The 20,845-nt window shown below is 55.6% G+C and overlaps 1 protein-coding gene across 10 annotated transcripts in view; it reads right to left on the bottom strand.

The window, feature by feature from the left end:
• Positions 1–1,048: 1,048 nt before the first annotated feature.
• The window catches only part of DCTN1 (dynactin subunit 1), a 30,310-nt gene continuing 10,513 nt past the window's right edge, over positions 1,049–20,845 (bottom strand). Inside the window, exons 1-32 of one of the 10 annotated variants that reach the window (XM_040223851.1) lie at positions 19,874–20,153; positions 18,020–18,265; positions 17,665–17,743; positions 17,431–17,465; positions 16,693–16,713; positions 14,397–14,414; positions 12,974–12,994; positions 11,503–11,694; positions 10,957–11,154; positions 10,608–10,812; positions 10,453–10,531; positions 10,195–10,354; positions 9,981–10,085; positions 9,623–9,814; positions 9,415–9,531; positions 9,027–9,179; positions 8,267–8,427; positions 7,993–8,161; positions 7,699–7,767; positions 7,398–7,460; positions 7,142–7,291; positions 6,818–6,979; positions 6,602–6,733; positions 6,268–6,393; positions 5,893–6,035; positions 5,454–5,620; positions 3,478–3,492; positions 3,151–3,284; positions 2,863–3,055; positions 2,557–2,636; positions 1,935–2,024; positions 1,049–1,525 (exon numbers count right to left, since the gene is read on the bottom strand). In XM_040223851.1, coding sequence (XP_040079785.1) covers positions 1,388–1,525; positions 1,935–2,024; positions 2,557–2,636; positions 2,863–3,055; positions 3,151–3,284; positions 3,478–3,492; positions 5,454–5,620; positions 5,893–6,035; positions 6,268–6,393; positions 6,602–6,733; positions 6,818–6,979; positions 7,142–7,291; positions 7,398–7,460; positions 7,699–7,767; positions 7,993–8,161; positions 8,267–8,427; positions 9,027–9,179; positions 9,415–9,531; positions 9,623–9,814; positions 9,981–10,085; positions 10,195–10,354; positions 10,453–10,531; positions 10,608–10,812; positions 10,957–11,154; positions 11,503–11,694; positions 12,974–12,994; positions 14,397–14,414; positions 16,693–16,713; positions 17,431–17,465; positions 17,665–17,743; positions 18,020–18,265; positions 19,874–19,906 — 3,846 coding nt within the window. In that variant the 5' untranslated portion in view covers positions 19,907–20,153 and the 3' untranslated portion in view covers positions 1,049–1,387. Of the gene's footprint in view, positions 1,526–1,934; positions 2,025–2,556; positions 2,637–2,862; positions 3,056–3,150; positions 3,285–3,477; positions 3,493–5,453; positions 5,621–5,892; positions 6,036–6,267; positions 6,394–6,601; positions 6,734–6,817; positions 6,980–7,141; positions 7,292–7,397; positions 7,461–7,698; positions 7,768–7,992; positions 8,162–8,266; positions 8,428–9,026; positions 9,180–9,414; positions 9,532–9,622; positions 9,815–9,980; positions 10,086–10,194; positions 10,355–10,452; positions 10,532–10,607; positions 10,813–10,956; positions 11,155–11,502; positions 11,695–12,973; positions 12,995–14,396; positions 14,554–16,692; positions 16,714–17,430; positions 17,466–17,664; positions 17,744–18,019; positions 18,266–19,873; positions 20,154–20,845 lie in introns of those variants that run through there. The other 9 variants (XM_040223854.1, XM_040223852.1, XM_040223853.1 and 6 more) reach the window with 9 other exon arrangements.

The raw sequence follows: 20,845 nt of genomic DNA, 5'->3' as shown, positions 1-20,845 counted from the left end.
GGCAGAGGGTGTGACACAGCTGGGGCTGCTCCTAAGCACCAAGGGGGCCTCCATCCATCTGGGTCAGAGGCGTCCGGCAGCCTGGGCAGGGTATCTCCAAGGAGGGAATAGAGAGAGTGGGAGGGGATTCCCTGGCAGTCCAACAGCTAGGGGGCTGTGCTCCGACTACAGGCAGTGCAGGTGTGCAGCGCAGCTGGAAAAAAGAGTGAGTATCAAGAAACTGAACTAAACTGGGGCTAAGCTCTAAAACGCCGAGGCACTGCTCATTGGCCTAATGGGCCCCAAATCTGAGCCAAAGCCCATGCGTGCTAAGTCTCTTCAGTCCGACTCTATGAAACCCTACAGACTATAGCCTGCCAGGTTCCTCTGTCCATGGGGATTCTCCAGGCAAGAATCCTGGAGTGGGTAGCCACGCCCTCCTCCAGGGCATCTTCCCCACCCAGGGATCGAACCCATGTCTCTTACATCCCCTGCATTGGCATGTGGGTTCTTTACCACTAGCACCACCTGAGCCAAAGCCCAGAAATGTGCAAACTTTTTCAAAGGAACTCCCCAGGTGATCTTAATTGGTAGTGGGCCTTGGGAGCAGCTTTAGTAATGTCTATCCTTTCTTACCAGTCTAGACTTTGGTCTTCCATTGCTTAGTAAACGTTCCCTCTGAGAGGCCTCAGATCTTACAAGGAGACTGCCAGCACCTCAGAAAGTTGGCTGGAGTGGCAATCATACCATTAACCAAGCTCCAAACACTGCTGGTCTGAAGAGCAGTGAAAGATCCAGAGAACAGAGGTGGGGCTTCAGAGGCGACACCCACCCCACCCTCCTAATTCCACTAAATGAGCTCAGGAGCCAAGCCCTTGATCGAGCCCTTTTCTCCTGCTCAGAGAAACTTAACTGCACACAAATTTGAGGGACAGAGCATTCCACTGGTCACGAAAGAGGGAGATCTTCAAATCTGGCACAGTCAGAGCCTTCTCAGCATCCCTTCTCCTCCACTCCTGCTCTGGGTCAAGTGGCCCAATTCCCACTCTCAACATCACACAGACAACACTGAAGCAGAAGTGGCTTTAATCAAGGAGTGAAGTCCTCGGTCGGAGAGATCTCATTCAACCTTTGGTTGTGGGGTCTCAACCTACCTACCCCCGAGAGCCCCTGAAGCTCCTCAGGAAGGGAGCAACTGAACAGTGAACTCTGGCAGAGGCCAGGGAAGGGAAACAGGGGAACCCGGGTCAAGGGGCCGGGGCAGGGCACAGAAGGTGGGCGTGGAGCCGAGTGGGGCAGGAACAGCTTACACACGCAGTCCTTCCGGGGGGCTGCCCAGTGGCTAGGCATCAGGAGGAGCAGCTCCAGGAGGGCTGCGGGCAGGAGCGGGCAGTGAAGGAAGAAGCATTTAGGAGATGAGGCGGTCGTGGAGCTGGTGCAGCTGCTCCTGGGTGAGCACCAGCCGGTGTCGCTGCCCAAGGCCAGCCGCGCACGAGAAGGTCACTTTGCCCATGTACACAGTGTCATCCTGCTGCTCTTCCTTGGCCTGGGAATTGGGAAGGGACAGAAGCCGCCAGGTCAGGGGCTCACTTGAGCTGTGTGCCACTGACAAGGTCCCTGAGCACCCGAGACCCTGGGAGACGGGGGCTTTGAGGCTCCTAGGCTATAATGACCACACTTTCCAAATCAGAATTGAGGCACATAGCCTGACAAGGGAGTTTTGACTCTCTCCTGGTGCCAGAAATCACAGATGATGTTTAACTGCTAAAAATACTGGAATTTTGGAAAGCATTGCAAGCACTGTTAAGTTACTTCCAAGTTAAGACATGGCCAGATGACTTAAGAAATTCAGTCGTTGGATCTGAGACCTCCAGAAGCCTCTTCGAATTCTGGAGGAGAGGGCAAGGACTCATCTGAGCCTTCATTGCCCACCCCCTCCCCATGCTGCCTCTTACCCTGAGGAAGGCTGATGAAGGGAAGGTGGCAAAGTCAGTGGGGACCGTGGCTCCAGGGCGCTGAGATACAGTCTCCTTAAGAACCTCATCCTGGCAGATGGGGGAAGAGGAGTCATTTAGGGGACCCTCCACAGGTTAGCCCAGTATCTCCCTGGCTTCACAGGAATACTAATACCAAGGACAGGGACCCAGTTCTCTTTTATCACCATACCTTTGCTCTCAACTCCAATCCCATCCCTACCCAACATCCTTACTTTATAGATACTTAACCTTCAGGGTTCATCTCAGATTCTGTTACTTCTGGGAAGCCATTCTCAACCATTCTACTCTGCGGTGATCTCAGCTCTGACAGAGAGCTGCACTACACTGAAGATGATCCTAGCTCAACCCGTTTTGCTGCTAAGAATCTCTTTTCTATTGAGAGAATCTGTTCGGGAGTGAACTCCCAAGGCAGGAACCCTGTCTTCCCTCCCACCTCCTTTGCAACGTGTCACCTAGTATAGGGCTGGACCCCTAGGGACCCCGGGGGTCCTGGTGGAAATGACCATGCTCGCTAGGGCCTCCAGCACAGAATGCTCTGAAGTGTGCATTCCTGGGTGAGGAAAGGCACGTCTAAACTAACCTTGAGCTTCTCAATGGTGTCGCTTAGGGACTTGAGCTGAGTCACCTGCTCCAGGAGCTGGGCCGACGGGCTCTTGGCAGCTGTGGGGAGAGAAGGCTAGTGAGGCCCGCCAAGGCGCAGGCAGGCAGCTTGACTAGTGACCCATCATCCAGTCCAGCTGCCTGCCTCAAGCACACTGAACACTGAGACCAAAGAACAGGGCTACGAAGAGCCTTTCTGGTGTGGGAAGTGCCTAGGCGGGGACTACATCCCTGAGGCAGGGGCAGGGGGCTGTGGTTCTTGTCTCAGGAGTGGGTAGGTCCATACCAGGGTTGGAGCGAGTGATGTCCACTACGTGCGTGCGTGCGCTCAACTGATTCAATGTCTCCAGCAGCTGGTTGGTCTTACGATACAGCGCTCCAGCAGCAAGCTCGCTGCCAGGGCCCTCGTGGGGCGGGAGAGAGAGTTTGGCCACGTGCAGAGGGGGCAGGGCTGCTAAGGATGCCTTCATCTGGGCTCCCTGTGAGCAAAGAGGGAAGAGTGGTGGTAAGAAGTGACAGACAGCCCTACCGTCTATCATCAGTGAGGCACTTACCCTCTCTGTGACCTCCTCACCTTGAGGGTGCTATTCTCGTGCTGGAGCTGGGAGATGTGCAGCCTCATGGCAGAGATCTGCTGAAGCAGCAGTGGTGAGTCCTTCACCAGCCCTGGGCCTGGCACAGACCCTGGAGCCTGCCCAGGGGCACCTCCTATGGGGACCACAACAAATGTCATGAGTCCCAGGTGGGAAGGGTTGAAGATGGGTTCCATTCCTACCCATCCCCCTTCCTTATCCCCTGCTACCTCCAGTCTTGATTGCTCTCAAGGGGGCAGTCTCGCCCTGCTCCCCACGCCCCAATTCCCACCAACCCTGTTAACACCCCCAGCAGGTTGGCTCTCTACCTCGTTGTTGTTCTTCTGCGCTCAAGACAGCCCATGGGGGAGCAGGAAAAGAGGAGAGAGGAATTAGATGGTATGGTGGTGAGGGGGACACACCAGAAGAATCCTGGTCATGCAGGAAAACATTTTTCCTTATCACCATACCTTCTCTAACAAAATCCTGCCTTTACGTTTGGGGAAAGAGCAAATATGTGTGAAAGAAAGATAGAAAGGGCAGTCAGGCCACGATACAAGCTGCAACATGTGAGGAAGAGTGGCAGTGGCAGTGAGCGTTGAGCAAACACTTGAGGCACGAGGCTGTCCCTGCCCTACACTCCATCTCCCAGAAGGGCAGATGGACCACTCCTGAGACCCTGAAACGTCTGCACCCTTAGTGCTCCCCACCAGCAAAACTTAACTGAGCATGAAGACACATACCCATTTCTTCAGGTTCCCTACTGCTCTGAGACAAAAGTCACCCTTTCTTAGTGCAAAGTTTTAGAAATTAAAAACCGATATTTGGGGCTTCCCTGGTGGCTCAGTGACAAAGAATCCGCCTGCCAATGCAGGAGACATGGGTTCGATCCCTGGTCCAGGAAGATCCCATGTGCTGCAGAGCAGCTAAGCCCATGAGCCCCAACAACTGGTCTGTGCTCTGGAGCCAGCAAAATGCAACTACTGAGCCCCCGTGTTGCAACCAGTGACGCCCGTGTGCCCCAGAGCCCATGCTGCACAACAAGAGAAGCCACTGCAACGAGAAGCCTGTGCACTGCAACGACAAGCAGCTCCCGCTCACTAGAGAGAGTCTGTGCAGCAACAAAGACCCAGCACAGCTGAAAATAAATGAATAAGTGAAATTATTTAAAAAAAAAAAAAAAAGAACCAGTATTTGTTTAAAGAGCCTATGCTAGGATTCCCTTGGTGGTCCAGTGGTTGAGAATCTGCCTTCCAGTGCAGGAAATGCATGTTTAATTCCTTGTCAAAGAACAAAGATACCGCATGCTGCAAGGCTACTGAACCTACACACCGCAACTAGAGGAGCCCGTCTAACGCACAAAGACCTAGTGCAACTGAAAAAAAAAAAAAAAGCCTACGCTAAAACCACACAATATGGTAATTCTGTCCCATTCCAAGAACACAGAACCGTCTGACTCACAGGAGTCTAAAGACAAGAAGATACTTGGTGACTTTTCAGAGTCAAGCAGCACCAGTGACGGGGGCTTTGACGAGGACAAGACCCTAGGTGAGGCCAACTGACAAGACAAGCACAGCAGGGGAGTTCTAGAGATCCTGCAGGTTTAATTCCATTTCAAGGAGTTTGTCTTCTGGAGGTGAGAAGGGGAAGTAAGAAACTAAAGAGCGAACAAAAACCATACTACATAGTAGAGGAGAACCAAGACAGCAGTGGCCACCTCCTTGTCAGGAAACTGGGAGGCTAGGCCTGGAAGCTGGAAAACCTCCAGGGAAGGAGCCCTGACCACACTAAGAGAGCAGGCAAAGGTCAGAACAGAAGCCCCAAGTGGAAGTGGGAGAATTCAGCACTGGAAGAGAGGACCATACTGTAGGGTGAAGCGACGTGAACTCTGGAGAAAATGCAGTGCCTCCGCAGAGGAAGAGTCAAGAGCAGCACCAGGCACCACTGGATACCACAGCAGGTGCCCCGGTCTGCTGCAGGCTGATGACCTCCTGGAATACAGAGTGGGGACAGAAAGGCCAGACGGCAGACCCAGGAGGGAGAGCTACTGGAATTCTGAGTTTTACTGACGCCTTGGTGAGGCCCCACAGCCCCACCTTGGCCAAAGGAACTCTGCACACATCTTCAGAAGAAGTAAAAACTTGGTGAAAGTTGCCACAGAGTGAAACTGGGCAAGCGAGTTCCTGGCTCAACATCCAGCTGTGGGTGGAGCGGGGTAGGGGAGAAAAGTCAAACAGAGACCAAGGACAGGAGTGGGGACATTCAATCTCCTCTGGGCTGGTGCTGCCTGCTCCACGGCACTCACCCCCAGCAATGCCAGAGACCAGGGTGGCAATACCCGAGGGAGGGGGCCCCCGGAGCCCCTCAATCGTGCGCTTGGACTGGCTGTTCAATCGCTGCTTTAACTCTGCCTTCTCTGCCTCCAGCTGGTCGATGTCAGCCTGAAGTGCATCCATGGTCTCCTCAAACTCTCTGTGAAAGAGAACCTGGGCTTGGGCAGTGTCCCCTCCCCAATGGCCCCACACCCATTTCTCTGTCCCGACAGGTCCTGAGGGCAGCCCTGCTGGCCAGGAGCCAGGGGCAGAAGAGGCTCAGATCGGGATGAGACAATGGTGCTGTCAGCTGGGAAGGAGATGGCCTCTGTCCCCCTGGGGGGGCTCACTCCAAGAGGGCCTGGGTTAGAAGGCAGGGAGCTGCTCGCAGGAGGGAGGGTGGAGTGAACAGGGGCCGGGGAGGTGCCTGACTTCTCCTTCTTCCGCAGCAGCGTCTGGGTCTCCTCCAGCCGAGTCTGGACTTTCTCAATGCGCTCATCTGCATCCTTGGCAGCACTGTCCAGCTTCTTCTCCAGGAGGCTCAGCCGCACATTGGCCTCACTGAGCTCTTCCCCCTGGACGAGGATGGAGCGTGTCCAGTTGCCTTACACTTCGCATGACCGCCCCCAACCCAAGACCTGGGACATACCATGAGATAGCAAGCTGCCACAAGAACTCCCACTGATCACAGGTGCCACGTCTTCCCCTCAGTCCTCAACCCCTCTCAGTTATAATCAACACTCACTGCCTCCCTGTGCCCCCTGCTATTACCTGGCCTTTCAGATCCTGAGCCTCCCCTATTCTCACCTTGATCTTCAGTGACTTCTTCAGCTCTTTAATAACTGTCTCTCGATCCTCAAGCTTCAAACCCAGGCCTTCAGCATCCATGATCTCTGCACGAAGAGCTGCAGCCCGCAGCTCAACTGGGGGAGGCTAATGGACAGAGTGAGGGGCAGAGGGCAGGGTTATCAAGGCTCTCCTTTCAGAGGGATCCAGTCAAACAGAAAATCTTCCTCCTTTCCTTTTAAGCAAGAGGAAGGTGTTCCCCAAATCCCTGCCCCCCCGCCCTCCCACACTGAGCAGCAGTTCCCCAAGCCCTGCTCCTCCTGGCCCCTGCAGTTCCCTCCAAGGAGCTACCCACCTTGCTAGGGGGCCGCTCGGCATCGTACTCTCCCTCCTGCATGGCTGTGGCCAACTTATTCATAGTGCTGATGAGGAGGCTGCATGACTGGCGCAGACACTCATAGGGGTTACTGGAGGGGGTCCCGTAGATCTGCAGGTGTCAGCGGCAGTAGTGAAAACCCCACACTGGCCACCTGACTCTTCCATCACCTTCTGCCCAGCCAACCCAGCCCACCTGCTCGCTTGCTTTGAAAGCCAGCTCCTCCAGGGCAGCCACAGGCAGTCCCTCGTTCTCTGCCAATGGGGCAATGAGCTGGGCAGCAGCTGCTGCCACCTCCTGCAGCACTGCCACCACCCACGTCAAGTGCTTTCTGCAGTCGAGGAGTGTGTCGGACACCTGTGCAACGGGCCGGAGTCAGGAGCCCACTCTGGGCTCAACACCACAGCGCCCAGCTACCTCAGAACCATTCCTGCCCCCTGACGGGATCCAGGTCTTAACATACTGCACCCCTCCTGGTTCTGCTCAGTTTCCTTCCCGTCCCCCTGCACAGCCCTACACCTGTGGTCCAAAGGCCAGTGCAGCTGGGATCCCAGGCGCATCCGTCCCTGGCATCCGCCGCCGGATCTTCTTGCAGAACTGCCGGGTATCACTGCATGAAGTTTCCAGGTCCCGGAGCAGGAGGGCAATATCTGAAGCCTCCTGCCCACCCTACTCAGAACAGGAGACAGGAAGCCAAGTCAGAATTAGGGCTGGGGGCAAGGAGGTGGGGACTCCGAAGGAAGAGGAACTCCGACAGATCTGGTTGTGCTCTCACCTGCAAGAAGGCCCGCAGCCGCCCCACCTCCACACTCATGCAGTCCAGGGCACTCTGGGTAAACTGTGAAGACAGAAGCAGGTGGCTGTCAGCCTCCAGCGGGGCCCTTCTGCCCCCATTAACATCTCTAAAGGAAGTCTCCACCCTTTGCTGACCCCATCCATAAGTGAGCTCTCTAGCTTCCCTGATGTGGCCTTAGTGACCCTGTTCCAGTCTTATGTGACACCCTTTGAGGGTGTGATCTGATGTCTTTCATTTCTGGTCTCTATAAAGGGCTCAACCATTGGCCCAAACACCTCACCTTAATGTGGTCAGCCAGCTGCATGGTACTGTCCTCAGGTTGTTCAGCAAGGTGGATGCTGTACAGATGCTGAGGAGGGATGGCAAATGAACAGTCTTTAGGCCTTGGAGGAACACAGCATTCTTCCCAAACTTCAGTTTGAGCCCCAGTCATAAAGGGACTCCAGAGGTAAGAAAGAATCCAAAACCCTCAAGGAGCTGCATCCTAAGGTGAGTTCATCTAAGAGTTTCGCACCTTCAGCCTGGGAAGAAACCCTCCCTCCTCCTGTGCTAAGCCTCAATTCTCGCCCCAGACCTGGTAGTACTTGATGGCCTTGGTGAGAGGCTCTACGTTGACAGTCTCATCCAGCTGATCCTTGTGCAGCAGCTCAATGAGGAAGTCCAGGGAGCGTTCGTGGGCACTCATCTCAGGGTAGAGGCTGCCCACCTTCTTATACACGTCCACACTGCACTGAGAGAGGGCACTGGAGACCAGAGGAGGGCCCTGTGAGGCCAGAGTCTACAAGGCGACCTCACTTCCAGCCAATCTGGGACCCATGGCCCTGCCGTGGAGGCCAGGGATCACTTACTGCTCGTAACGATGGAGTGTGGCCTGCAGCAAACTCAGTGAATACACCAGCCCAGCAGCAAAGCTGAGCTGCTCCCCTGCAGCGCCTCGAAGTCCTGGCCGCTCTGAACAGCTCTCACTTAGTTCAAACTTTTCCTGGGCCTGCTTCCGGATTAGCTCTGCCTGTGGGAAGAAGCACCAGAGACATGGGGCTCAGAGCAGAGGATGGAGAACACAGACTCAGGACTATAGAGAGCTGAGCAACTATGTGGAGGGCATAAAGACACAGGAGAGAAAGCACAAACAGCTCTCAGATGGGCAGGGAGACGCACATGGGCAAAGGGTGATGTGACCGCTGGTACTGATGAAGATTTGGATGCGGGCTGACAGGACACCAGGACCAGTGGGACCAGCTGCTTCCCACCTTAAAGCTGCTGCTCCCACTGCCTTTCCAACTAGAGCGTGATCCTGACAGCTATCCCCCCACGGATTCCAGTCATCTTCTGGGTCTCACCTCGAATGGTACTCCTTCAGTAATAGCCCAGTCTCCATCAGCTCCCCAGCTGTGCTCTCCCCCAGACCCTACCTCCACTTCACATCCTGCATCTCCCCTTCATAAAACGTCACCTGTAACACACATCTGTCTGTGATTCTGCGTCCCTGTACTACATCAGAAACCCTGAGAGCAGGACGATGACTGCCACCTTTGCTTGGCATCCCCAGTGCCTGGCTCATGGCCAGCTCAGCAGACCCCTGCTGGGAAAGTGGCCGACAGACCGCACCTTGCAAATGAGTCGAGGCATGAGCAGCAGCACCAGGACGCAGTCGTGGTCCCCGCCCGGCCGAAGGAAGCTGTCGGGCATGAAGGCTGTCAGCAGGGACATGTGCCGGTTGGCCTGGGCCACCTCCATCTGCCTCAGCTCCATCTCAATTGCCTGCGCGGGAGACAGGGGGGTGGGCTCTCAGCTAGGCTGCGGAGACCCTCCTGACCTCCACGCCGCGTTCCAATGTGTCTCCTGCTTCTAGGACAGGCCCAGGCCAGTCTTCCGCACAAAGCACTCCCAACTCCAGGAACCTCAAGGCCAGAACCCCGCAGCAGATCAGCCCACGGCCACACCCAGGCTGGGGTCTCCAACACCCAGCCCTCTCCAGCTCACCCACTTTCCTGACCTTAGCATGAGCCTTAGTCTCGGCAAACTTGATCTTGAAGTCAAAAGTCTCTGGAGGTGGCTGCTGCTGCCTCTCCACAGACGCTTCCTGCTGGTTTGTCAGTGCCCGATTCACGTCCTGGGAGCAAGGATGGGCGACAAGACACAGCTGAGTCACGGGGGGAAGCCCTGGGGTGACCGTGGGCAGAGCGCAGTGGGTGTGCAGGCACCTGCAGGTGGGCAGTCAGCTGGCGGTACTTCTTGATGGTCTGCTGATAGTCTGCGACTGTCTCCTGGGCCGCTTCCACACGCTTCTGGGCGTCCCGTACCTGGGCACCTGCCATATCTAGCTGCTCCCGCAGCTCCAGTTCCGTCTCGCGTGCATTCTCCTGCAGTTCATCGTTCATTTCGTTTATTGCTTCCTGGGACACCACAAGGTAGTTGGGGCAAAGAAAAGTCAGAGTCAGGGTGGGTGCACTCAGTACACACCCTACTCAAAGATCAGGGATCACGTCAACCCTTGTCACGGCAAGTCTCTTCCAAACACCCTCCATCAAGGTTGTAAGTGAGCAGTCTCTCTTCTCTTACCAAGTCCCCCACCGTCTCCTTCAATTTGCGCACTTTCTCTTCCAGATCCAGGTTCCGGTCTGTCAGCGTCTCTACCATCTCCTCAGCCCCCAGAGCAGCATCTACCTGTGTCAGACAGAGCAAACAAGGAGAAGGACTGAAAGGTGCCAAGACAGAGGAGACATCGGAAGGCCAGCCTCGCAGTGCTCTGGGCAAGCGGTTGGGCTGCTCAGACCTGCTCCTTGAGCTCATCAATGGTGCGCTCTGCCTGGCTCAGCTCCTCCTGCAGACGCTCCCGCTGTTGCCTCACAACTTCCAGCTCTTGGTTCTTCTTTTCCATGAGCTTCTGGAGTTTCACGTGCTCCTGCTTCTCTGAGGAAGAAAGATCCCGCATTCTGTGGGAAAATGGCAAGAGAGAAGGAGAAAGACCAGGTATCAAGTCACTCACAGATCTGGAGACAGGAGAGTGAGCCTGTCAATGAGAGGACCCTACCTCACTAGGGCATCCTTTAAGCGGGCATTCTGCTCCTCAAGCTGCTTGAGCTGATAACTGGATGCGGCACCGTCTGAGCCTGGGGAAGACCATTCATACTTTCAGTCAGGGGTCCAACCCCATCATCTGGCCCCCGGCAGCTCCTGGCCCCTTACCCTTCTCTTCAATCTCAGCTTTGAGGATTTCCAAGTCAGTAGTAAGCTCTTCCACACGCTCCCTCAGCACCTCGGCCTCCTGCTGTAGGGACTCAGCCCGTTCTTCGGCCATCTCCTTGTCCAGAGTGGCCATCTCGATGGCATCAGCAGTGTCAGCCATCTCCTCCATGTAGCGTTCCTTTGCCTCTAGGGCCTCCTTGGCTTCCTGAAGAGAAGTGGAGGGTGGGGGTGCAATCACAGAGATGCCTCACGTACCTTCTCACAGGACAGTCCAGGCTCCGGTCCCAGCTCCCAGCACACCTCCTCGGCCCCGTGCCTCCCCAGACACCCTCCTCGTCCCAGGTCCCACCTTCCGAGCCTCCTTGAGGCGCCGCTGCAGGTCTGCCTGCTGCTCCTGCATTTTGCTTCTCCATTCCTGCACCTGCTCCAGCTGGATCTTGTGCTTCTCCAGCTCTTTTAGTTTTGCCTTGTCTTCTGCACGTTTCAGCCGCAGGGTCTCCAGCTTCTCCTCCAGGTCCCGCACCTGGGCCCTCAGCCCCTCCTCTTCCTGCAAAGGAGAGACCCTTCAGTCCGTGCATAGCCTCCCAGCTTTTCCCCATCAAGACGAAGCTGGAGAGGAAGGACAGGAATGTGTGCAGGTATCAGTCCAGGTCCAGGGCCAAAGCAAGTGGCAAACAAGTATCTGTGAAGAGCCCCATCCCTATGGGGGAAGTGTAGAAGAAGGGCAGAGAGGAAAGGGTGGCTTAGTCAGGAATGGGATACTTATATGCTGGGATCCCACCCTTCTAATCCAAGGTTCTGGGTCTCCCCCAACCCGGGAAACTTCTAAGACCCTTTCAGGGGTCACAGGCCCCTTTGTGTCTTGGTTCTTCTTTGCTCCAAACCCAGAGCTTACCTTAGAGGGGGAAGGAAGTGGGAGTGCTGCTCCAGGAGAGGTGAGGGCCGGCGTGGGGATGATGGGTGCTGCCAGCGGAGTCTGAGCTGGGGTGCTGGGCTCACTGCTGCTCAGCTCACCTGCTGATGCTGAGCCAGAGGGGCCCAGGGAACCACTGGCCCCGGCTACCCCAGTGCTGGCTGGGCGGGTGGGCTATTCCGAGAGGGCAGGGGCAGACCAGAAAAAGTGCAGGGGACAGGGGTAGTGAAAGAGAGTGAGACAGAATATGAGCATACGGTGAAGGAAGTGACAGAGAAGGAAAAAGGCAAAAAGGATCACAGGACAGAGAGAACAGAGAAGCAGTGAAGGGCAGAGGGAAAGCGCCACAGTCAGAGGCAGTGACAAAGGGCCGGGCGGGATTTGGGTGGGGGGATGGCGGGGCAGGGAGGGACGGAAGAAGACATACAATTATCAGACTCCTCCCTTGGCACTGACCCCACATTCCTCCAAGGTCTAGCACTACCCTGCTAGGGCAGAAGCCCTCACTCCCTTGACCATTCCTTTTGTGACCCATTTGTAATCATGTAGCAATTTCTTAATACTCCCAGTGCTACTGTTGCTCTGGGCCTGTACCCACCTCCCCCAGAGGGAACAAGCGCCTCAGTGTCATTCCCAGAGAGAAAGAACAGACTGATCTCTAATTTTCATGCTCTCAGAGAAGGCTGGGCTGAAACTGGGGGTCCTGGGCTCTACACTTTGATAAACCATCAAGCTCATCCTCCTCCCCCTGGTCTATTTCAGGGGATCCTGCAAGTAAAAGGGCCAGGGTGAAAGTTGTAATCCTTGGCTCTCCTCTGAAACAAGGTCCGTACCGCCAACCCATCTGTCACCTCCCTCCTCCAAGACAGAGGGGCTCTAATCAGGTGACAGTACCCGGGTCCCTGTGGAGCTGAGGTGCTAGAGCAGACAGGCCTGCCCAGTGCTCCTCCCTGTAGCGCCGAGCCCTAAAGCCCTCCCAGTGGGCTGACACCCAGAGACCACATGCTATCCACGGACACCCCCGCACAAGGCCTTTCACAGACACACCCACCTCCGTAGCCCCTGACATTTACATTCCAAGTTCTTTTTCACATTTCTTCTAATTCCCTGCCTCTTCCCCAGCAACACACACACACGCACCCGCCAAAAGCCGGTCAAAAGCAGCTGGAAGAAGATGCCCTTCTTCAAGAAAGTCTGCCTTGGCTAACCACAACCACTCTCGTTTCTCTTCTACACTCAAGCTGCTGGCTCAGACATGCTCCTAAGAGCTGGAAGTCACTTTCCCAGGAGGGACCTGTCCTTACCCTCAGAACCCTTACTCCCCTTAAGGGAACCCAGGACACGCTGTGACCAACTTACACTTGCTCATACAAAAGGGCCACATACATGCACACGCCTAAGAAATCTGTGTCCACTCAGCAGTGGCTGGTACAGAGGCCTGTTTTTTCCTCACCTTGGGCCGCCGAGTTGTAGTCTGGACAGGCGACAGGAGCCAGAGGAGGAGTAGTCAGGAAAGAGAGGGTAATGGCAGAAAGACAGACAGCAGAAGGGACAGCAATGAGAGCAGAAGCAGCAGACACGAGGCTCCAGTCAGCAGTCCACCCCTCCTCCCCAACCCGGCCCCGTGCCCTCCTTCCCGTGAGTCACCTTGATCTTACTTCAGGATGGAACTCCTATTTCCCACTGGTTCCTTCTCCCAGTTCTGTCCTACCCTTGTAGGCCTCACCCCTTCGGACACCCTGGAAATTCTGTCCCCATCTCCCAGGCTGAGCCATGTGAGACCAAAGCCAGCAGATGGTAGAGAGGGTCTCCAGAGGCCAGAGAGGAGTCCTCCCACAACCACCTCTCCCACTCCAGCCCAGAGCCCCGCCCATCCACCACTCCCAAGGACTTTCCCAGGTCAGCCCCTTCCTTAGAGTGCTAGATTCCACACAGGACTCCTGAGAAATACCACGTGACAAGAACGATGATACAAGCCTAGGAGTGATATGAAACCAGCTAGGGGAGATCAGGTCCCCAAGGGAGCACAGTGCGGCCATACGCCCCACCCCACCCGCCTCCCCAGGACCAGTTCCTGCAGCAGTCCCCATCCCCATGGCAGAGGGCTCAGGTGTCACGACCATGAATACTGCATTAGCCAGAAGCCCAGAGCTCAGCAAAGTGACCCCACCCGGCTGCAAGAAAGGAGGTGGGGGTAGGCAGCAGCATAGAGAAACTACTGCCCTACACCAGATCGGAGATCAACCACCCCAGACTATTGCAAAGTGATAAACAGATGATTAACTCCAACTCCCAAACAGTATTCTTGATACCCAGGGGCTCAGAGCTCTGGCAAACACAAGATTTGGCCTGGGCCCTTCTAGGTCTCCTAGGGAAACCAACCCCCACCTCTACTACCCTGGGTTAAGCCTCCATAACTATGTGTCACAAACTGTTCTAGAGAAAGCCCCTGATACGGACCCCAGTCGGGGAGGGATGCTAGTATTGCAACCAAGTGTCATTCTAGCAAAGGTCGAGTGAGGTAGGCTTGCTAGAGGCACAAAGACATCTGGACCTGCTTCCCCAGATTCCCTCCTAGGAAACACATCCAGAGCCAGTTTGCAGCAAAAGCTGCCTGAAGCTCAAGCTGGTGAGGCCACTGGGTACAAGGCCCAAAACACAGATTCAGAGCCAAGAGCAGGAAGGCTAGGGAGCAAACGCCCAGGGTGTGGGGCATGGCAGTGACACACACTCTCCCTGCCCCCCCCCCCGCCTTCATCCCCATCCTTGTCCCCCAACCAGACAGAGCAAGTCGAGCAGCCCCCACCCCCACCCCAGCGCCCGCTGCCACCATCACACTGGCAACCTGGCAGCAGGACCAGAGCAAGCAAGAGTACCTTTCGGGCTGTCGGTGCCTGTCTCATCATTGCAGAAAACCAAAGAAAGCCAGGAGAGGAAAGAGGAGGAAGGACAGGCCAAGGGAGGGAGGGAAAGAGACCGAACAGAGGGAAAGGCGGCGGAGACAGGAGATTAGTGTATCAAATCCCAACAATGCAGCCTCAGCTCCCCGGCCCGGCAGCTCCCCAGCTGGCGAATGGCTGCAGCTCAGATGCAGAAGCCCCCAGTGGTGCACGGTGGGGATGGCCAGGCTCCGGCAGGCACCGGAGAGGCACTAGGGAGGCCCCGGCCTACTTCGCCAGCTTAGGCTGACGGCAGCCTCAGTGGCCGCCGCACCAGCTCCACCTGACGTCATGCACCCACCCTCCTCTGCTCCACGAGGGGTGGAGCCACTGCTCCTCAGTAACCTAGCAACCACCAGGCTCTGATGGCTCCTCCTCCTCCTCCTCCTGACTGGACAAAGTCCTCTGCTAAACCCACCCTGCTTCCTCCTCCAAAGAACAGGTTCTGGCTGGCTCCTCCCTCTCCCGCATCCCCAAGGATTTGCTCAAAGAAATTGGGCTGGGGGCCCGTCCCATTTCTGTGATGACCTCTCTGGAACCAGGGTATCACTGGACAGGGACATGGGACCTCACTGCTTCATCAGGCCTCTCTCATACTCACACTCCCCTCAGTCTACAAGCCCGTCAACTCTACTTCTGTCTCTTACACACACAGATGATACCCTGCTGGTGGCTCATCAGGCACACACACCCAGCACTCCTGCATCAGCTCTGCAGGGCACACTAAGAAACCCGGAGAACATTCCATCTGGGCAGTAGCAGCTCTAATGACAGCATCTGGCTCCCTTCCCAACTCTCCCTGGGTTGTGGGCAGGTTACAGCCTGTCTCTATAGAGCTTCCAGAAAGGACTGGGCACCTTGCAGAGACATCCAGGCCCTCTCTTCCACCCTGCCCCTCAAAGTCCCTTCTTTTGTTCTGTGCTAGCTCCCTGTTTCCTGTGTTAAGTGATGCGCTGCGAGCGAAGCACTGGAGAGAAAGAACCAGGGAAGGACTTGACAACTTGACTGACACTCTGCACCATGAGCCCAGGAGGTGCTGTACCCCAGCGCAGGCAGCCCAGGCTAGGCTTTGCCACATTTCCCTAGTCAGCTGGATCTGGGCACGGCTCACATCCCACTCATGGTCAGATCAGACTGCAGCCAGAACCCCTCCATAGACAGTAGACTGCAGGTCCATGCTCTTCTCTATTTGGGGTCTGATGCAAGATGGGAGCCCCAAGCCAGGAGCCAATAATCAAGGGAAGAAGCCAAGTTCCTGGAATGGGCCCAGCGTCCTTTAGAGAATTATCTTCCTTCGTATACCCCCATCCCCTCCCAAGCCAGGGCCCCAAAGCAAGGACCATCATGTCGTCTCTTCCAAGGCAAGACTCCAAAGTGAGGACCCACCACCAACCAGAAATCAAAATAGAGAAGTTCCACTCTCCCCTCCCACTGCCCCAATCTAACAGTTCTCCATGCACAGTCAGAAGGTGCTGACACAGACAGGTGACAAAGAAATCAGAACTTCATACACACAGCACAGCACATGAAGGCCAGACAGGCACATGCAGGTCGGAGGCGGCTTGGGCACAGCCTGAAGGCGTGAGCTGGTGTGAGGAAGTGGGCATGGCAGCAACTTCAGACTGGAAGAGTCTCAGGGGTGGCAGCCCCACTCCACCGATGGCTGATGGAAGGCTGTAAGGTGTGGGAGGTAGGCCCCGGGCACAACACCAGAGGAAGGAAGAGGCGGGGAAAGAAGGACGGAGCAGAGCAAAGGTGTGCATTCCGGCCACAGCACCAGAAGCAGGCCCCACTCAGGCTCTCCACTCCGCACTGCTCTTCCTGTGCTCGGCCCCCTGACCTCCCACCTACCTAGCTAACCTCCTCACCTCCACACCCCCAGTCTCCCCTCCCACTGACCCTAAGCTCAGGCTGAGCGAGAATCCACTGTGACCCAGTCAATGCTCTCTCCCATGCTGCTCTACTTACAGTCAAATGCTTGGAGTCTCTGACTAGAAGTCCCGAGGCGATGGGCAGGGTGGGGATCGTCCCTAACGCGATCTGGGCCTGGACACTGAGCCTGATATCCTCGCACCCCTCAAAGGAACTCTGAAAGCCAAGGCTGCCATTTCCTCTGGCCATCCCAGCCCCAAGGTCACACATACATGCATGTAGCAGCCCAAGGACATGCAGGACAGCTGGGGAGGGGGCTCATGGCCCTCACCCACCCAGGCACAAATAGTAAACACACCACCTTCTTAGGCTTCAGTCCCCGCTGCATGAGGAGTTGGAAAGGGCAGAGTTAGAGAACAGACTTAAACAACACACTGTGCTAGCTGGTCAGACATCTTGGGTGTAGGTATTAAGACCAACAGGCAAACACCAGTATGGGAGGAGCAGGTCACTGTCAAGGCCAGGGTAAGTGAGATGAGGCCTCCCTCAAGATCAGCTTCCAGGAGGTCCACAGCCTGCCCAGAGGAGCTGGAGAGCTGGGAGCCCCACCTCACACACCCTCTACAGAGCAGCGGAGGGGAGCTGCAGTGGGCCCTCTACATACAACCTGAAAAGATGGCAGAAGGCCCAGCTCCTTTCCACTTACTTGTGAACCAGAGAGCACCTTCCTCCTCCAGTTTTTACCTTACCCCCTACCCTACATCCATCAGATGACGGCAGCCTCAGGTACCAAAAGGTAGGACGTTGGCAACAACACTACTAGGGGCAGACCAGTCCTCCCTTTCACCCCCAGCCTCAGTTCCAACAGATCCAGAGCTTCTGGGCATCGGTAGCTTTTCCCTGCTAGCACCTTTACACCTAAAGCGGCAACTCATACCCAGAAAAGCTTCCCTCTCAGAGAGGATGGAGCCTGGAAAGGCTAACTCAGTTCACTGCCTCGGGCAGAAGCAGCAGATGAGTAAGACCTAGTATGGGCCTCCCTCCTTTCTCTTTTCCCTCTTTCCTCCATTACTCCCCACTCCCATCCCTGACTACTCACCAGTTTGCTGGTCTTTGGATTTGAGTCAGCTCCCTCTGTAGAACGCAAACAGAAACAAAGCATGCGTTTGTGTAGAGGGACAGGAGCAGAGAACGTCACGGCAGGGTAGGCAACACAGAACAACAGAATATGGTGGTGACGGAAAGTCGCAGGATACACCGCGGCCCCTTGTTCTGGGGAGAAGTCCTGGGGACTCCTGCGTGTGAGGAGGCAACTTAAGTGGGTGGTTGTTACCTCTTCTGAGGACCTTTGAGGCAGAGGAATCAGGTGTCTCTGGTGAAGTAGTATCCGCTCCATCTTCAAATACCTGGATCTGAGGCCACAGAATAGACTCAGTATAGCTAGATCAAGGCTGGATGTAATATGGGCCCCTCTTCAGGCCCCAAGCAAGCCTAGAGTACAGGGCAGATTCCCTAAGGATAGCTCTCGATCTTCCCTCCCTCGTTACCTCCCACTCTCCCAACCAGAGACTCAGGCTCATGCCCAGGAAAAGAGAACACCAACACACCAGCTGCACATGCAACAGAGCGTGTATACACACACACACACACACATACACACACACACAGCAGCAGCAGGAAGTGAGTACCTGGGATTGGCGCACAAAGATGCCATGTCCTTCATCGCAAGTGAAGTACTTCCTGCCTTGGACGGTTCCATCATTCTTGCCTTTTGCTTCATCCAGGATCACACCTACCCATTTGCCAGTAGCAAAGAGTGTGGCTCCAACATAGGCCACGGTGCCCCGGTGGCCTTTGCCAATCACCTCCACACGGGAGCCCACTCGCAGGGGCCGGGCACTTGCCTCAGCACTCATTCTGCTGCCACTGGGAGTCTGGAAGACACATGCAAACATACACAGTTAAGAGCCTCAAGTTAAGGGTGTCATTCTAATATAAAAGAGAGGCTCCAGTCAGGATCCTGGCCTGAAAAAGGACCAGAATTCACTTGCCTGAACCCCATTCTCAAATTAGAGTGCCCCCCGCCAACACCTACCAAATTTCTTTTGGAAAAATGTCAGTGTTATGTTATAAAACTTCTTCAAACTGCCCTGGAATCTGTGAGAATTTTTAGGAGTTTATATTTAACTTTAATAAATCAGAATTCATTGATAGATCTGTGAATGTCACTCCACATGGCTACTTTCTCAGGAGCACTGTCCCCTAGGAGGGGAATGAAGCTCAAGCGAGTTAACTCAGTTTACAGAGGTTCCCCACAACCCAGTGCCTGACACAGAGGCCGGAGCTGGGAAGACAGGTGAGCCAGTGAGTGTTCCCGCAGAGTCCTGTTCCCCTCCCTGCTTCTGCCTGTCCTCCCTGAGGTTCACACGGCTCTCTCAGGCCTCTCCCTTTCAGTGGCACACAACTGTGCCTCCTCTACAATCTGCCCTCCCCCACCCCACCGTGACACCCCGAGATGCCTCACCAAGCCCATTCAACCATTTAACTCCCTTCTTTCAGGCCTCAGCCCTGGTCAATCAACTCTATCTATAAGCTTTGGAGATCCTTCACTCATGCTATCTTGCTACAAATAAATAAATATATAAAGGCTAGGCCAATCTGGTATCTCAGATCTGTCCTGCAAACTGTCTCCCAACTCTGCCCAGTGGCCCAAATGAATAGGCAAGCCAAGGGAATAGACTAAACATTGTCCTTGGGAAGCTCTCGGCTTCTGACATACTCGTGATGACAAGACATGAAATTAGGTCCCAAATAGGCCTATGGCTTAGAAGAAAATCACACCTAAGCCATTTTTAGCAACGGCAGCTCCATGAACCAGGGGCCTCGCAACAGAGAATGAGGCATGAAGCAGTGACAGCATGGACCTGAAGACCTCACAGGGCTCCCTTCTGATGCTCCCGCTTGGCCTCCTAAGGAAGCTCTGCCAGAGCCAGTCACTCCCCAACTCTCTTCCCCAAAGAACTCATCCAAGAAGGCGAGGATGCCATTCCCAGGGGCCATGAGAGGCCAAGGCACACCTGGGACAGGTGAGCAGCTCTCATGGGCCTGACAATAAGAGGGGCTAACAGGCACATCAGGCTGGCCCCAAACTCAGAGGCTGTCGCCACCGTCCTACCCCACAGACCTCAGGACCAGGCGGACACACTGGCTACAGAGCCAGTCTGAGCCAGAAGAGCAAGAAAGCAAGCGACAGACAATAAAGGCCATCCCAACCCACCAACCCCACTTGAAATCCCCAGGACAAGTCCGGCCCCCTCAGGAACCTGTGGCCTGAGGTCCAACTAGAGTCAGAGGTCAGGCCTCACCAGTGCCCATAAAGGGCCCAACTCTGGGAAGGGAGGCCTATGCGGTCTAACCCCATCAGGGCTGCGAGTGGCCCCGGCCGAGTCCAGCTTTGTCTCCCAGCCCCCACAGCACTGCCCACAGGCACCAGGCCTTCTCCAGCAGCCCTCCCATGGCCATCCCAGATCAGGGCCACTTACCCGGCTGTACACGTGCCTCTTGCTCTGGGCCATGTTGCTCACTCGGCCTCCACCCCCTCCCCCAGCTGACCAAAGACAGAGAGAAAAGGCAGAGACCTAGGCAGGAGGGCTAGGGCTCCAGGCCCTCATGGACAAACACAGAAGCCGGCAGGTGTGGCCCTCCCCCGTCCATGGGCCTCACTGGGTGGCCTACTGGGGTAGGGGAGGGAATGGAGAAAGGGGCTGAGGAGCAAGTCCCCTCTGCTGCTGGAGGATTCCTGAACCCAGAGACACCGAATCCTGCTTGCCAGCTGATGAGTCTCACTCTGCGCTAGTGCTGCTCTAGACTTGTCAGGAACCGAGCTAGCCTCTGGGTCCTAGTGCCCCCCTGCTGCACCTGGGCCAGGCCAGACAGACAGCGAGGAGGCGACGAGGGCCCACTCCACAGACTCCCAACACTCACCTCTAGAGGACACTGTCCTATGCTGGGAGCACAGCCCTGATGCCTCTCCTGGTCTGCACCCCCTCACCCTCTCTGCCACCCGCCCACCCCCACGATGTTAGAGGGCAGCAGCCCTGCCAGCTTCAAGTGACACTTCCAAACAATCAGCTGCCAGGGCCTCTCCCAGCCAGAAGGGTCTCTCACCCCCTTCTGATGCTCTTCCTTCTCCCTCTCCCTTCTAAACTTGGGAGCCCGGTTCAAACCCACGTGATCAGGGTTTAAATTTCAATCTCACCCTGGGCCAGAGCAGCCAGGCCCCATGCCCAATACATAGCAAAGGAAGAGCAGCAATAGAGGCAACTCCACACACACACAGACACACACACAGACACACACACACACAGACACACACACACAGACACACAGACACACAGACACACACAGACACACACAGACACACACAGACACACACACACAGACACACACAGACACACACAGACAGACACACACACACAGACACACACACAGACACACACAGACACACACAGACA

The sequence above is a fragment of the Oryx dammah genome, unplaced genomic scaffold (assembly GCF_014754425.2).
Source record: "Oryx dammah isolate SB20612 unplaced genomic scaffold, SCBI_Odam_1.1 HiC_scaffold_25, whole genome shotgun sequence".
Lineage (NCBI taxonomy): Eukaryota > Metazoa > Chordata > Mammalia > Artiodactyla > Bovidae > Oryx > Oryx dammah.
Note: the sequence above shows the minus strand (reverse complement) of the source record. Positions and strands in the feature narration are given on the sequence as shown.